The sequence below is a fragment of the Microchirus variegatus genome (genome assembly GCF_963457635.1).
Source record: "Microchirus variegatus genome assembly, chromosome: 14".
NCBI lineage: Eukaryota > Metazoa > Chordata > Actinopteri > Pleuronectiformes > Soleidae > Microchirus > Microchirus variegatus.
In genome coordinates, this window is record NC_139815.1 from 26,452,416 (window position 1) to 26,468,959 (window position 16,544).

At 40.5% G+C, this 16,544-nt stretch overlaps 1 protein-coding gene across 1 annotated transcript in view; it reads right to left on the reverse strand.

Annotated features, from left to right (window-relative positions):
* pde8a (phosphodiesterase 8A) overlaps window positions 1-10,157 on the reverse strand; it is a 78,802-nt gene extending 68,645 nt beyond the window's left edge. Inside the window, exon 1 of the mRNA XM_083901215.1 lies at window positions 9,504-10,157. Coding sequence (XP_083757341.1) covers window positions 9,504-9,656 — 153 coding nt within the window. The 5' untranslated portion in view covers window positions 9,657-10,157. The remainder of the gene's footprint in view (window positions 1-9,503) is intronic.
* Window positions 10,158-16,544: the final 6,387 nt, after the last annotated feature.

Sequence of the window (16,544 nt, forward strand, 5' to 3'; positions counted from 1 at the left end):
CATTTTCTCTTATTTCCATTGTCCATTTCTGTTGTTTAATTGTGATGCTATAGGTCAATGTTTACTTTTTTTTCTATAATGGAAAATACTTGATGTTAATGATTCTTTATGTATGTTTTGATACAACTGTGTGCTTTTGCAAAAGACAATACACAGTAAAAAAGTATTTTTCTTTCTTTCATTCATTATTTTTTTTTTAGCCAAAATGCTATTCCAATATTCATCAAATAAGTGAATATTCTAATCTTCTTGGAAACTTAAAGCTCACATAGAGTGGTCCTGTTGCACATATATGTTACGTGATATTTCAGACTCAACTCTCTCACCCAGAAGACAGACTGTCTTGTGATTGGCCAATACCCGGAAGTGACATATTCAGCACACCAGCTCTCAGAAGCACAGCTCCCCCCTCTGGAACGGTGGATGCACTGCTCCTCATTATCAAAAAATTGTTTTAACAATGTTTAAAAATAGCTTCTTCACGACTCCCCGCCTCAGTCCCTTTGACGACCTTTGACCCAGAGTCAGACCCAGAGTCAGAAGACACTGTCGCTCGTGAAACACCTCCACAACGGACGTTATTCTTCTTCTGCGGTTCAATGTACGCAACCGGATGTGCCCGGACTAGTGCCCGGAGCAGGAGGATCTGCTGTTCAGGAGAACCGCTGTTTACGTAACCGGACCGGGTTTTTTCAGAGATCTCGCTGAGCCCGAGATTACAATAAAACACAGCGTTCTCAGCAGTGACTGAACTGTTTGTTTAAAACCTTCAGGGCTTCATAAACAAGGTAATGACGCAGATACACACTAAAAAACAGCGTTAATTGGAACTTCCGGTCTAGGTCCACTTTAATAAATGTTACAAACACACTAGAGCTTCTTTGTTTTTTTTGCCCACCATGTTTTAAGTTGGAAATATTCAGTTTATACACAATTTTTAAATAAAAAATATTATGCATAATCTCAATGCAGTCTGGTTATTGAAATGGAAGTTGTTATTGTGCCCTGCATGTTTTTGGGAGTTTCCTTACTCCAACACACCTCATTCAAATAAATGGGTTGTTGTGAGGATTCTGCAGTGTTTGCTGATGAGCTGAACATTAGAATCAGGTAGAATCAGGTGTGTTGGAGCAGGGCAGTGGAACCTTTAGTATCAAGATTGAGAAAGAACTGAGATGGAGGATAGAAAATCTGTCCTGATTTCTGTCCCTTGTGTGCATGCAACAGTAATTTGACTCCCAACATAGTACATGGGTGTGTGAGCATGACTTTGAGTAGTAAAGAGTTTTAAAATTGAACTACTGTTCAAAGGTTTGGGCTCACTTAGAAATGTCCTTATTTTTGAAGGAAAGGCACTTTTTTTTCAATAAATATAACATTAAGTGAATCGGAAGTAAACGACTATTCTAGCTGCAAACGTCTGGTTTTTAATGTAATATGTACATAGGTGTATAGAGGCCTATTTAGAGTGTTCTAATGGTACATTGTGTTTGCTAATCGCGTTAGAAGGTTATTGGATGATTAGAAAACCCTTGTGCAATGATGTTAGCACAACTGAAAACAGTTTTGCTGGTTCTTTGACGAAAGGGCAAAATTATTATTTCTAATCTTGTCAATGTCTTGACTATATTTTCTATTCCTTTTTTCCAACTCTTTCGATGAATAAAAGCGTGAGTTTTAATGGAAAACGCACAAAAAAAAATGGTACAGGTGAGCCCACACTTTTGAACGGTAGTGTATTTAAAAGAGAGATTTCATACAGACAGACGTCTTTTTCCTCTAATGCTATTTAAACCATGTGAGTGTGTGAGAGTTGACGGATTTTACGTTCACTGTTCAAGGGGAAAGAGCGATGGGAGCGTTTCCTTGAGTGGGGGGGGGGGGGGGGCAATCAGACTGGAAGAGTCAAGGCTAGATAAAATGTGTTGTGTTTGGCCACACACACACACACACACACACACACACACACACACACACACAAAGAGAGGGAGAAATGCCCACTATCATAGGACCTTGTACTTGAGCTTTATCATCACCAGAGCAGCCCAGATGGTATCGTACCCTTGACAAAGACTCACATCACACCCCCAAACTTCTGTCGAATCGTTCTCACGCTGTAAACGCGTCTCACCGTCCGTCTCGAGTGTAAAGAAAGAATAAAGTGTGAAGTAAAAGACGCGGCGCAGTGTTTGCGTTGGCTCGATTCGCGTCGCGTGGCCGGTTTTATACGACAAACGCACGCGCAACGCGCACTTAAAGACAAATAAAGCAAATATAATTACACAAGATATAATATATAATGATCTATTGTGTTTGTATAGTAACGTTGTTGTTGTCACAGATGTGTAACTTTGCCTTATGACCTTTCAATTGCGTAAAAGACTGAATAATATGTTTGTTTGTGAATATTTTTAATATGTTTTGAACAGATTAAGACACTTGATTTTAAAAGCCCTTATTGTTGTCGTTTTTTTAAGCAACTCATATCCTCAAGGAACTTCTATTGCATCTTTTAAATTCTTTATGCGACACTGAAATATGTGAGAATTAATAAATATTTCATCTAACAAGTGCAGCTAATGCTTACTTTTAACTGTGCATGAATGTGTCATGAGTGTTTCCTCTCTGTCTGAAAATAGGGCAACATTTTGGGAAAATAAACCTGTTTTAGAAATGTATAATCATTACTGAGCCAGAAACACAGCAAATCATCTCACTTTTGAGGCTGGAAACGGACAACGTTTGGCATAATTAATGACATTTCCTGGCCCAATCTTGCCATTATGATGATAAAAGTGACTTCATGTTGTAATTGTGACTGGAAAACTGTGTTCATATTGGTGAATTTTTTTTTTTACTACTCGCGTCAAATATGTGTTCTTCTGTAACCAAAACAAATAAATTAGCCTCAATCCAGAATCTGTGTGTGTTTTTACATGCAGGATTTATTAGGACGCGACGCCAGCTCCAAGGAAAACAACATGCACGTCCTTATACATGAACCTTGTTAACTGCTGCGTCTTTACGACAGAGAACAGGAACCAGAACAAACACGGCGTCTGTCTGTTGCCTCTTTTATAATGACTTCATTTAACAAACCCTTCCTTTTTAAAATAAGAATAAAATAAAAAAATGAAAGTGATTTAACCTGAAATTTAAACTCTGTTACCTTTAACACAAATGTAGTCATCGCGTAGTCTCGGTCAAGACGACCTGCTGGAGTTCAAACCGAGCATCAGAACGTCCTGGTTTTTAAAGACACTGATGACGTCCTTGGATTTTCAGGCACGACCACAATGTTTAATGTTAATGGCTCAAAAAAGAAGAAATAAGCACAGAGCGCCTTTGTGATGCCACAGGTCAGAGGAGGAGATGAGGCTACGACCACATTACAGGACAAATATTACAAACATGACAATGTTACCTCTTCTCGTATTCATCCCCATCATCAGTGACAGAGCGTCGTCATATCTGTGAGGCCACTTAGTATCAAAGCAGGACAAATATTTCAAATTGAAGCCGTCGCAGCAAATTCATGTGCGAGATTTGGCTCTAGGTGACGTCAACGTCCGGCACAAAGCAACACGGACTCTGAGGCGACTGTTTCTGCTTCTCACTCGTGTTTCACGGCCACATGTCGTGTGTGTGTGTGTGTGTGTAAATCTGATTGTAAGACCGCACACTGACACATAAGTGACAAGTCTGGTTTGAAAATCACAAGTGACGGTTGTCCAAAAAAAAAGAAAAATGCACGCAGATACTAAGGTCGTTTTCACACTTCTGAACCTTTTAAATAACGTACTCCCCTCCTCGCAACTTGTGTTTCCTACACATAAGAGCAAAACATGGAGCTGCATCAAATCCTACAGTTTAACGTGAACACACGACATCAATACACTGCAACAATGGACTCAACCATTTCTCCCGGCTATCGTTCTACACGCGTGTATGATCTGGATGCGTTTACCCACGATGCCCTGCGTCGTAGTCCACTTCCTGCATTAGGTTCACTCGAAGCGAAAACCAAAACCTACGTTTTAAGGTGAACCAGAGTTCGCTTCTTTGATGTGGATCAGAGTTCAGTTGCACATTCGTGTTACAGCAGCGCATCGGCGTCTTGGGAGCCGGCGTTATTCACGGAAATGATCACACGATAATCCTGAATGTGACGCAAGTTCTCTGTGCGTATAAAGGAAACAGCAACAACACAGATTATTTCATTCTCCGACATGGAAGAACTGTTGATCTACCCTCAATATTGTGCTTCTACCATAGGTGTCATAAATTATTTTATGTGTCTCCACTTCAACAATCAGTCTCTCGTCGTACATTATGACTCTCCGAGACCCTCTGATCAATTGACTGTTGACCTGGTAGCACCGGTTACGAGGTAATGTTAATGTGAAGTTGCGAAAGGCTTTACGACGTGCGTTTTGTGTTTTATTTTGAAAGGGGGTCTGGAAGTGTTTTACTTTGATTCTGTGTCGGACTTCCTGTCTGGTGCGATCTGCTCTGTTGAGCTTCACGCGATTCAGCGACAGCAGCGGCAAAAAATAGAAATGCTACCTATCGACCTATCGAAGCGATGGCGAGCCGCTTCTGGGACGCTGCCGAGACGTGCCGCGGTGCTCCCCGTGGAAATGCTCACATTGATTAGAACGGAAGCGATGGCGAGCGGCGACCGCGCCGCTGACGTTCCACGACGTTTCCTGGGTATTGGTATCAATATTCTACTCTTGCATCACAGAGTTAAGGCCACATTATACTTCTCCGACTGCGTAATGCGTTATCCGTCTGCGTCACCACGTAGACCACTCGAGCCTTTATACTTCTGCGTCGTGGTGACGGATAGGCGCTGCAATTTCCCGCCCGATCAGTAGGGGTCGCTGCGCAAGGTTGTTGTGCTTTTGGCTACAGTGAGCAATGGAGTCCGAGGGAGAAAGACTGTTGTTGTTGAAACAGTGGCCGTTTGTCACTTTTCTGTATGCAGTTTTAAGATAATTTGAGGCGAGAAATTGGCCATTTAGAGTCTAAACATGTGCTGTGTGTGTTAAGATATGACGTATTTATAGTTTGGCAGCGACAAAGTCGGTGGTGTTCAGCTCCGCCACTGTGGACGCTCGGTGCTCACTGTGAGCCGGCACAGAGCAGCTTAGCTCGGCCTGTCCTGAGGACCAATCGCAGCTCTTGCCGTCTCCGTTGTCCCTTGACGGAGTGACGGACACTTAAAAAAACAGGTCAGACGATGCAATCACTCGGTCTGCAACAATTTAAAGATCACAACACGACGTTGGGTGAACACAGAGCCACACATGTTCTGCCATGACGTAAAGAGGGAGGGCTGGACCGTGGGGGCGGGGCTAGACAGGACAGGACAGGACAGAGGACAGTTTGGACGAGCAATGCCTCAAACAAAATTTAAGGTGCTCCTATTGGTCAAAGTCACTGACATGATGGAACATGTCACAGAAGTAGGGCTGCAACTAATGAGTATTTTTATAATCCATTAATCTCTTTATTACTTTCTCCATAAATGACCAAACCTTGAAATGATGATGTTCTCAAAAGTCTAATTTTCTGAACAAACCTAAATTATTCAGTTTTAATTATTTCTTTATTCGTATATGGAGAGAAAAAAAAATCAGAGCGACTGTCTTAACTCAAACTGATTGTAAGATTATCAAAATAGTCAGTGATTAATTTGGACTATACATGTACTTTAAAAAGGTGTATTCTGAACTCAGCGTAACACAAATAACCACCGTTTGCAGAGGAGCCATCTCTGAGTGCATGAAACCTAATAAAGTGGCCGGCCCTGTGCATTACGGTCAACTTAAACCACACCAATCACCCGGGGGTACAAGCGCACAGGACGTTAAAGATGACACCTCACAGGACTCAAGGATTAACCATTTCCAGCTGCAGGGAAACATTAGTCAAACTCAATCACAACACAGATTCAATCAAAGGCACAGTGGGCGTTTTGACACGAGGGCATCCGTCACACTGACTCCTTCCCAAAGCTGCGTCTGCGGATATTTGCCCACAAAATTCAGCTTGACAGAGTCGCTCAAATAGCCTGTGGTCAATCACACACACACACACACACACACACACACACACACACACACACACACAGGAGTGTACAGACACACACTCATATACCACTAAATTCACAAAAATGTCCTTTTTGAAAGCGACGAGGGCCGAGTAATGATTCAAAACCAATAGATGGTTTTTCTTCAGCCTCAAAATGACAAAAGGTTCAATGTGTATTTAAGTATATTTCAAGGTCTGAAAGGTGCTTGAATTTTGGATCAAGTGCTTGAAATCGAAACTTAATTTCTTTCACGGCAAATAGTTAAAAGTCAAATATAGAGTGTTCACAGATGTGACACATTTTGAAAGATAAAACTTTCTTTTAGAAAACACACTCTGGTTTGCTTGCAGCACGACGCCATGTATTTTAATGTGATTTAAATGAATTTACTTTTGATTTCTGAATGAGTGCTATGTGTATTTGTATAAACATGTACTTTACCTCAGCTGTGAGGTGGAAAAGAACAAAAATGGGCCTTGAAAGTGCTTAAATTTCACATTAGAAACGGTTGAAAAGTTTGAGACAAAAACACGTCATTGCTGTGTCATGTGTTGCCTCACATTTGTGTGAAATGTTTCCCTGTCAAGCAAATTAAATAAGCATTTAAAAGCACTTAATCTCTTAATATCTGACATTTTATCACAACAACTATCAACACAGTGTTTTTCTTAAGTTCTTATCGTGATGTTTTACTCACAGCCCTGATACAGACGCTACAATACGAGCCTCCTTTGAAATGTTTTCTTTAATCAACATTCCAAATCAATATTAGCTGAAATAGAATAAAAAAACTTCTTCTTTGCACAATTTGCAGATCAAAATACCAAATATCTGCCTTCAGCAGTGATGTGTGTCGCCTTCTATGCTAAAAATGAACAAAAATAATGCCAATAATCATCAATCATATTCAATAGAAACCAATTCAGCTGCTGCATGTGAGCAGGAAAAACACACTTTTACTCCAATCACTGCAGCCTCTCATTACATCTTAAATATTAATAATATTTCTTGAATTAAACACAAAGGCCTTAAATGGATCCTTCATGACTGATTGTAAAAGGACAAACGTCTGACAAGAGATAAAACTCCACAACTCGTCTTTTAAGATCACTCATACGCACATTGTTTTCCTCATTAATCGAGTAGAAAAATCTGCGTTTCCCAAACAAGACAAGATGACGACATCCTGAAACATTTCCACACAAGAAAAAGAGATTTATTTTACGCATTTGACGAAATAATATCTCACACTCGAACCGGTTATGAAAATAGATGAAGGTTAAGGAACTTAACCACGTGGAAACACAACTTTATGTCTATACTGTGTTTTTCTTTGTTGTTTTTAAAAAGTGTTTTCCTTAAACACGTGCATGCATGCACACTGGATACTTTTTCCTCAATACAATCGCAGAAACAAGCCGAGGGTAACTAACGAAAGAAAATCAAAGTTATCAAAGAGCGAAAAGAGAGCAGCGCAACCTACACACATCTAAAACACAAGAAGAGGACAACAATGAAGATAAGCTACAGCAGACGCAAAGCGCAATATTTAGTTTTACATTTAAAAAAAAAAATGTAAAAAGCGTTTCAGAGCTCCCAAAACTCCACTTCTATGCCAATAAAAAGCAGATACGGTAAAAAAAAAACAAAAAAAAAACTAAAGAGCCCCTAAAGCTCTAGTGCCGTGTTTGTCAAACCTTTTTATACCAAGAACCACCTGAGAAAATACTGAGCTCTGAAAGTAACAACATTATCACCAACGTTAAAATACAGTGAACAGTAAATTTAGGTCGAGCAAAGTCAGCTACAGGCTTTTCCAAGGAGGCAGATTTATTCCAAATAAGATCATTTACTCTCTCATCATCCTCCTCTTCCTCACCTGTACTTCACACACTGGTATAGTGACATTAGACTAAAGGCCACATTATACTTCTCCGACTGCGTAATGCGTTATCCGACTTTATACTTCTGCGTCGTGGTGACGGACACGCGATGCAATTTCCCTCCCGATCGGTAGAGGTCGATGCGCAAGGTTGTTGTGCTTCTGGCTACAGTGAGCAATGGCGTCCGAGAAAGAATGACTGTTGTTGCTTTTCTGTGACGGAACGCAGTTTTAAGATAATTTGAGGTGAGAAAATTGTCCATTTAGAGTCTAAACATGTGCTGTGTGTGTTAAGATATGACGTATTTATAGTTCGGCAGCGGCTTTATCGACGGGGATCAGCTCAGCCTCTGTGGACACTCGTTGCTCACTGTGAGCCGGCACAGAGCAGCTTCGCTCAGCCTGTCCTGAGGACCAATCGCAGCTCTTGACGTCTCCGTTGTCCCTTGACGGAGTGACGGACACTTAAAAAATATTTCGTGGAGTCGGAGACGACGCAGAGGCTCTTCGACAGGCTCTGCGTCGACGCAGAGTCTCGGAGTAACCTACGCAGAGCACTTTACGCAGGAGTATAAATTGGGCTTAAGACGGAGTGACAGAGCTCAGACCTCAGCTCCACTCCGATCACAGTAGAAGAGTATTTCCACCAAGAGGAAGCTCGCGAACCACTGGTGCTACACGTACAACAGTTTGAGAATCATGTCTCTTGTACACTATTTATACATGTATTTATTCATTTTAAATGTAAACACCCTGTGTTGCCTGGTGACTCTCCCACGCTTCACACAGGAAGTGATTCCTTGAACGTCACGAGAGACGGAGGACACATCAACGCTGCGCGAGCAAAGTCGGAGCGTCGGGAGTTTGACTGAAAACGCAAAAGCGGCGCCGACATCAAAATGTTCAAAAAGCGACGTCTAAGACGCCAGTCATTCAGCGCTGCCACTGTATACACACAAAGGCTCCCTCAGTCCACTCTGATAGCTTTAACAACAAAATACCCCCAAAAAACATTACGTACAGAAGCTTTACAATATTACAATATTTCTATTTGTTGATTATTTTTGTTGTTTTGCTCCAGAAACTGCTATAAATGAAATGACCTAAAGGAGTCTGTAAATAGCTGGCGGGTTAAATTAGTAGTCAATTACTAATCAATTCATTGTTGCAGCCTTGACGCACACGGGGCAACACAAAGCCTCACAAAAAAAAATGCTCACTAATTTCAACCTCAAACAACAAAAGAGAAACAATACGTCAGGTCAGTGTTGAGGCCCGTGACCCCGCGACCTTACACCCAGTCTGTGTGTCATGGCCTAATTCTTCTAAATGGACAAAAGCAGAGTGAAAACAAGAGTGGAACATTTGAACAAAAATAAATCAACAAACTCCGACTGTTATTCAGATTTAACGTGACTGAAGTAAGATTTTGTTGAATATTCTTGGACATTATTGAAAGGAACTACATGCGTCGTTTGTGTGTCTGTAAAATGGAATGAATAAGTGTTTATTCTCGCTCACCTTGCAGCTCGGGGGTTTGAGGGGCAGTCCCGAGGCAGGATTTCCTTGATGCTGAGTGGTATTAGTCTGCTGGGGTGAGTGGGAATCCTCGGACTCTTTTCCACTGTGGTAGACCACCCTATCAGAGATATGAATACTTGAAGCACAGCCCATGCTTCAACCCACTTCAGCCTTTTCTCTCTTTTCTTTTTTTTGTGAGTGTGTGTCTCTGTTTGTCTTCTGCTCCTTTTTTATGTTGTTTTTGCACAAGTGCTTTTATGTTGAGGCTGCACAAGTAAGTGTCATTTGCACGTGTCAAAGGTCAAAACTCTTCCTCTTAATGTGTCATCGCTCTTTACTTTTTTTTCTTCAAATTTTAAATATAAATACATGTGTGTGTGTCATCTAGGCCACAGCGACGTAGGTTCTTCAAACGCTGCAACACAAGAAGACATGAACAATATATCTTCCCTTCACCAGGAAGCTGATTTCCTCCCACTGTTTTGTTTTCTTTCTTTTTCACGTAAAGTTAATTGGAGAGTTTCTTTTTTGTGTTAATCCAACTGTCTGTGCCTCGTCTTATCCTTGGGAAAACTCTTGGATTCCGTTATTCCTCAGCTGAGCTCGTCACATCCACATGGTTCACTTTGTGCCTCAACTCCTTCTTCTTCTTCTCCTTCGTACCACATTGACCATTTTTTTCTCTCATTGCATTTTCTCTCCCTGAACTTCAACTGTTATCAAGTACAAGGCCTGGAAAGACAACCATGCACGAGCCCCCTCCTCCTCCTCCACCTCCTCCACCTCCTCCTCCACCAACACCAACACCAACGCCTGCTTCATGCAATAGTTGTATCCATTTCTGCGTTCAAGTGTCTTCACGTGTTAGTCTAGTCCTCCCTTCTCCACCACGGAGCCATACAAAAAAAAAAAAAAAGAATAATGCTTTTATTCTGTGTTGTCTTTTTAACAGTGTGTGTCCACTTCAGCTGAAGACACGAGCCATGAAGGCGGTTCTCACGACACTTTGCTCCAGTCCTGAGCAGTTCATCATCAACAGGGTGAAATATAGTCACCGCAGAGGCTTCTTCTGCTTCTTCTTCTTCTTCTCCCGGCCGCTGTCAAACACCCCGCGCGGAACACAACGCCGTGTACGCCGAGGGAACGCTCCATTTATCAGGCCCCGAGTCACCGCTTCAAGGCGCAGGGGAGGAGGGTGAGATGTGTCCGCGGATGGTCTCGCTGCTGCAGAGTCTCCATTCAGGCTTCATCCGCCGCCCGGCGGAGGAGGATGATGATGATCCGCCTCATACGAGAGCTCCGAACCCCGGGTGCGATTGGCTACAATGTTTCCAGGCTCCGTCGTCGGTTTCCTTTCATTTCTGGCGAAGACGGGGAGCAACAAAAAAAAAAAAAAAAAAAAGAAAAGAGAGAGGGGGATGTGGAGGCTGTGATGTGTGGAGGTGCCACCACAGAAGGAAGGAAAATCTAACCCCCCGAAAAAAGACAGAAAAAAGAAAGAAAGAAAAACAAGACCTCTCTCTCTCTCTCTCTCTCTATGTCTCTCTCTCTCTCTCTCTCTCTCTCTCTCCGTGTCCGCAAGTTTCTGCTCCGGGATCAGAGACGGCGGGATTATTTCAGGTTGTCGCGGGTGGAGGTTAAAGAAAACAGAAAGAAAGACAGAGCAGCGCTACATATAATGCTCATTTTCCCCCTCTATGTTTGTCTTTTCTCCCTCTGCCTTTTCTGCCGTTTGCCCTTCCAATTCTTCGGCACTGCTTGACAGCGGCACATCCAATAAAAGCACCCGCAAGGATTGACCTACAGCCTTTACTGACGTTAATGCAAATGAGCTGCGCGCAGCTAATCAGCGTCGCGCTCGGCGCCGCTGGGTGGTCCTCACTTTTCTGTGGGAACTTTGAAAGCAGGGAAAGAAAGATGGGGGAGAAAAAAAAGAAGAAGCTGTGGGAGCTCGTTTCTTCTGAGGCACAGACGCTGCGACACAGACACACGGACGCAAAAAGGCAAACACAGACGCTGGACGGTGTCCTGGAGGCACAAGGTTCCACATGAAGCCTCTTCATGGAACGTTCAAGTGCTTTTTTGTTTGTCTGTTTGACTTTCATCAAAAACATTCATTAAAAATAATGTATCCTTTGTGTGTTTTTGTAACATTTATTGTGACACCATGGTTTTTGTCAATATTGTTGTTACTTTAAAATAAGTTTTGGTCACATACTTTAAGTACTAGCATGTTTTTTTAGTTTAAATTAGCAATACCTTTTTGAAGACTTTGATGTTTAACTTTAATCTTTATTTTTGTAACTATGTGACATCATTTGGTGCCATATTTTGTCCACGAAACGCATGTTTTTAGTTACATTAGCAAGTTGTTTTTGTAACAAATGTTTTTGTTAGCAAGTTAGCAACATGTAGCATCACAACATTTTGTGCACACACTCAAACAAAAATATAAACGACGCACAAAGAAACACTTGTAGTTATTGTTATGTGACAAAAACAGAGTAACTATCCAAAAAGAACAGTACAACCAAATCAATAAAGTGGCTTTAATTTGTGAGCATTAGGATCCATTTCAAAACAAACGTCCTGGAGTAATGACAGGAAGAACACAATGAGGGTCGATGATCCAAGTTCACAAACTTCAATAACGTGTGTGTGTGTCCACCATGGACGTCACCAGGTTATCGATCGTAGAATGATGCACGTTACAGTTGTGTTGCCACAGCTTTAACCCTCAACCCATCGCTCATCATGAGCCAATGGTACGCTCCATCATGATTTGTTACATCTGTGGCATATTGACAAGTGACAAAAGTCCACATTTTGGTGTGCCCTTTTATTGAGCAGGCCATAAGGAGTGTCTGTGTACTGGTCACTGACCACCACTCTGCCATGATCCATGACTCTGGTGAGTTGAAATAATTAATCTGAGATTGTAGTCCATAGGAGTGACCGAGTGACACTGGACTACTGAGTTTGAGCAAAACAAATCATTCCATAAACAAATGCATCAAGAATCTGAGCAAATGTCATGACATTCTATTTTTGTTCACCATTTCCAGTTTATTTTTTTGTTGAGTATATTTTTTTTTTAATCACATACACTACACGTTGTTACTTTTATTGACTTTATTTGTAACATAATGCTTTTTAATAGCCTTAAAAATTGTTTTTTTGTCAAATTTTTGGTCACGAAAGTTGCATTTTCATACAGACAATAAACACGACCACAATGTTGTTTTGAAAGTAGCAGCTGGTAACATTTTTGCAACAATGTTTGACTTAAACCTTTTTGTGTAGCAATGTGACGTTACATCATTTGGTGACATGTTTTTTGATCATGTTTTTGTTCGCAAGTTAGCAACATGTTTTTGTAGCATTACAACATTGTGTTACTTTTGATGATGGTTCTTGTAAAATATTTGTGTTGCTTTAAAAATATTGTTTGGTCACATGCAGTAACTTATGTTGTTTTTTGAAACGATAGATAGATCATTTTGTTACATTGGAACATTTTCTAACATATATTGTGACATCATAGATCATCTTTTTTTTATTAATTGTGACTTTTTGGTCACATACGTTATGTTTTTTAGAAAGATAGTAACATGTTTTTGTTACATAAGAACATTTTGTAATGTTTTTTGTGACATAATGACTTTAATAATAACATGTTTTTGTAATGTTTACTTGAAAATAGTATTTAGTTAGTTTTTCATAAAGATCATAACATGTTTTGTAACATTAGAACATCTATGTTTGTTCATGCAAATAGTGTTTTCATTTGCATTTTAAGATTTGTAGCATTACAACTTTTAAGTGATTTATGCTTAACAAGGTAAAAAAAACAATGCAAGCATATGCTACACGTAGCGATGATATCATGGATCACATCGACTATGGTCATAATAATCATGTTCAATGTTCACATTGTCTCGTGCTCTATGTAAAGTCAACATTTGCTGCACGGTGACGTCTGACGCTGCAGAACAATTACAACACACACACGCCTCACACTCCAAACCATCATCTTCAACAACACACCTGCTCATCTGCTCTGCCACAGAGCAAGTAGAAGGCTGTTCCTATAATCTCTTTCATCTTTGGCAATAAATTAAGTTCATAACGAGCAAACGTGAGTTAAGAATGTGAAAAAGATAAAAGTTATTGATGCTCTTTGTTTATGAGCGATGCAACGATAAGAGCAATTTGGCGTTTGCTTGTTCAGATCTTTGTGTCTGTCTGCGGGCGTATTTGAGTTAAGGTGTGTGTGCGTGTGTGTGTGTGTGTGTGTGTGTGTAGCCAGTAAGCTGAGTAAACGGCCTGGGTGTCTCCTGTAAACAGTTGAGTTACACGAGTTAAATAAAGAACCAACTCTTCAAGTAACATGGTGTCATTATTTTAAGTGAACAGAAAACAAGTGCTTCCCCCGATAAACCTACATAAATCAACTTAAACATTTATTTTTTTTCCATTGGCTGCTTTTCCGTGGACAAAGGGCCGGGTAGTAATTCAACAACAATGATTGTTTAAGCCATTACACTGGGTGGAGCAGTGAGGTAGCCACACGAGTCTGTGTGTGTAATTCAGCACAGGAATTGGCACATTTGAACGGCAAGGTTCCAAAGTTGTGACATGTTGTTTTAAAGATGACGTACGATCGGGGAAGCACAGCGACTACAAAAGCCATGCGTACATTCATTACCAAGAAAGGGTGTGTGTGCACAATAGTTTTTGCAATAATATAATTTTCTTTGATAGTAATTGACAAACGTCGGGTATATACGCGTTTGTCACTCTCTGCCAATGAAGAAGCTTTAAAAGCACATTTTAAGGTACGTCAGGCACGATGCTTTGGCACAATTGATCATTTTATTATAATCTTGTCTTGTAAAGTTGTCTGTCAGAGCACTGTGTACACTACAGCCATGGTTCTCAAACTGTAGTACGTGTTCCAACAGTGGCACGCACGCTTCCTCTTGTAGTACTTGAAGGAAAATCAATAATACTGTTCTACTAAATAACAAAAAAAATGAAATAATAACAATTAGAGTCACCTTATCTGTCGCTCCATCTTAATCTAATGTCACTATACCAGTGTGTGAAGTATATGTGAGGAAGAGGAGGATGATGATGAGTGAGAGCAAATTGTCTTATTGGGAATAAATCTGACTTTGCTCGACCTAAATTTGCACCTCTGTATTTTCACGTTGACGATAATGGTGTAACCTTGAGAGCTCAATGTTTTCTCAGGTGGTTGGTCTGAGAACCACTTCTCCACACGAGGGAGCCAGTTAGCTGACATCCATCCATCTTCTGGAGGCAAACATCAAAACTTAGATTGTCCAATTTGCCTAATCAACCAAATATGCATGTTTTTGGACTGTGGGAGGAAACCGGAGAACCCGGAGAAAACCCACGCACGGACGGGGAGAACATGCAAACTCCATGTGCAGAAAGGCTCTTGTTCTGACCTGGTCACAAACCCAGGTCTTCTTGATGTAAATACACAACCATTCACTTTCACATTCACACCTACTGTCAATTTAGAGTGTCCCGTTAACCTCTGTATGTTTTTGAACTGTAGGAGGAAACTGGAGAACCTGGAGAAAACCCACACGTGTTCTTCTTTTTTGGAAGGCATGACCACTATCCCATCGTGTGGCCCACATAATGATATAATGAAGTATATAATTCAACATTGAAAGTGATCTGTAAGAGAACAACACTTCTGCACGTCCTCTGGCCTTCGTTTACCACCGCTAAACTAAAATATGTAGCATGACAGGAGACAATTTGAACACGGTTTCAAACTGTCAGAGTTCACCGCAGAGAGCTTTGAATCCACGGAAATGCAGGAATACATCACAAGACTTCAAGATTTCTGCCCTATCTGAGGCCCTTTTGTACGTATGAAAACAGCCCGTGTGGACATTATCACAAACCTGCAGTATTATCTTCAACTCTCTGATAAGCTCTTTCACGTCTTACACTGAAGAGTCGCTCAAAGATCTCTGCTTACTCTGCATAGCTTTTATATTTAAGCGGGTCAATAACACTGTTCCTGTATGAGTGTTGATATATGCAGTTATTTATGTGTCATCTGTTCGTCGGAGATGGTTTTCTGATCACATGACGGACGATTGTCGTCATTGACACCATCTGCGCTGTATAGGTCTCATGATCTTTACTGTGAACACTGTTCATTCTATATTTAACTGAATGATGGCAACTGTGTTAAGAAAAAAAAAAAGATACTGTGAAGCAAACTAGTATAAGTCGACTCAATGTTCCTCCTTCACCAACAACAAGTTGATGCAATACCCTTTCTGCTCATTAGGGCACACCCAAGTCATAATGATGGGATATTATTCATAATTATGAGATGCTGAGTCATAATTATGAGATGCTATCATAAATAAGAGATGTGGGAAAAGGAGACATAATTATGAGATATTAAATCAGAATTATGAAGTGCTGAGTCATAATGCAATACTAAATCATGATTATGAGATCCTGAGTCTTGACTGTCTGCTTAGATGCTAAAGTCATAATTACGAGATGCTGAGTCATAATTCTGAAATACTTAGTCATAATTAAGAAATACTATCTCATAAATATTACAAACTAAAAGTGATATACTGAGTGAGATATACTATGAGATGCTGAGTCATAATTACGAGATACTAATTCATCATTATGAGATGCTAAGTCCTAAATGTGAGATGCTAAGTCATAATTACGAGATGCTAAGTCATAAATGTGAGATGCTAAGTCATAAATGTGAGATGCTAAGTCATAATTACTAAATGCTGGGTCATAATTTTGAGATACTTAAAAATGATGACATGCTAAGTCATAGTTATAAGATGCCGAGTCATAATTATGAGATATTAAATCCTAATGATGACATGCTGAGTCATAATTGTCCTTATTTGTTTATTTTATTATCTTGTTTTGATGATTTCATTGATTTCTACTCAACACACCTATCATCTCCAAAAATGCTGCAGTGTACATTACAGACCCCTGACCCCT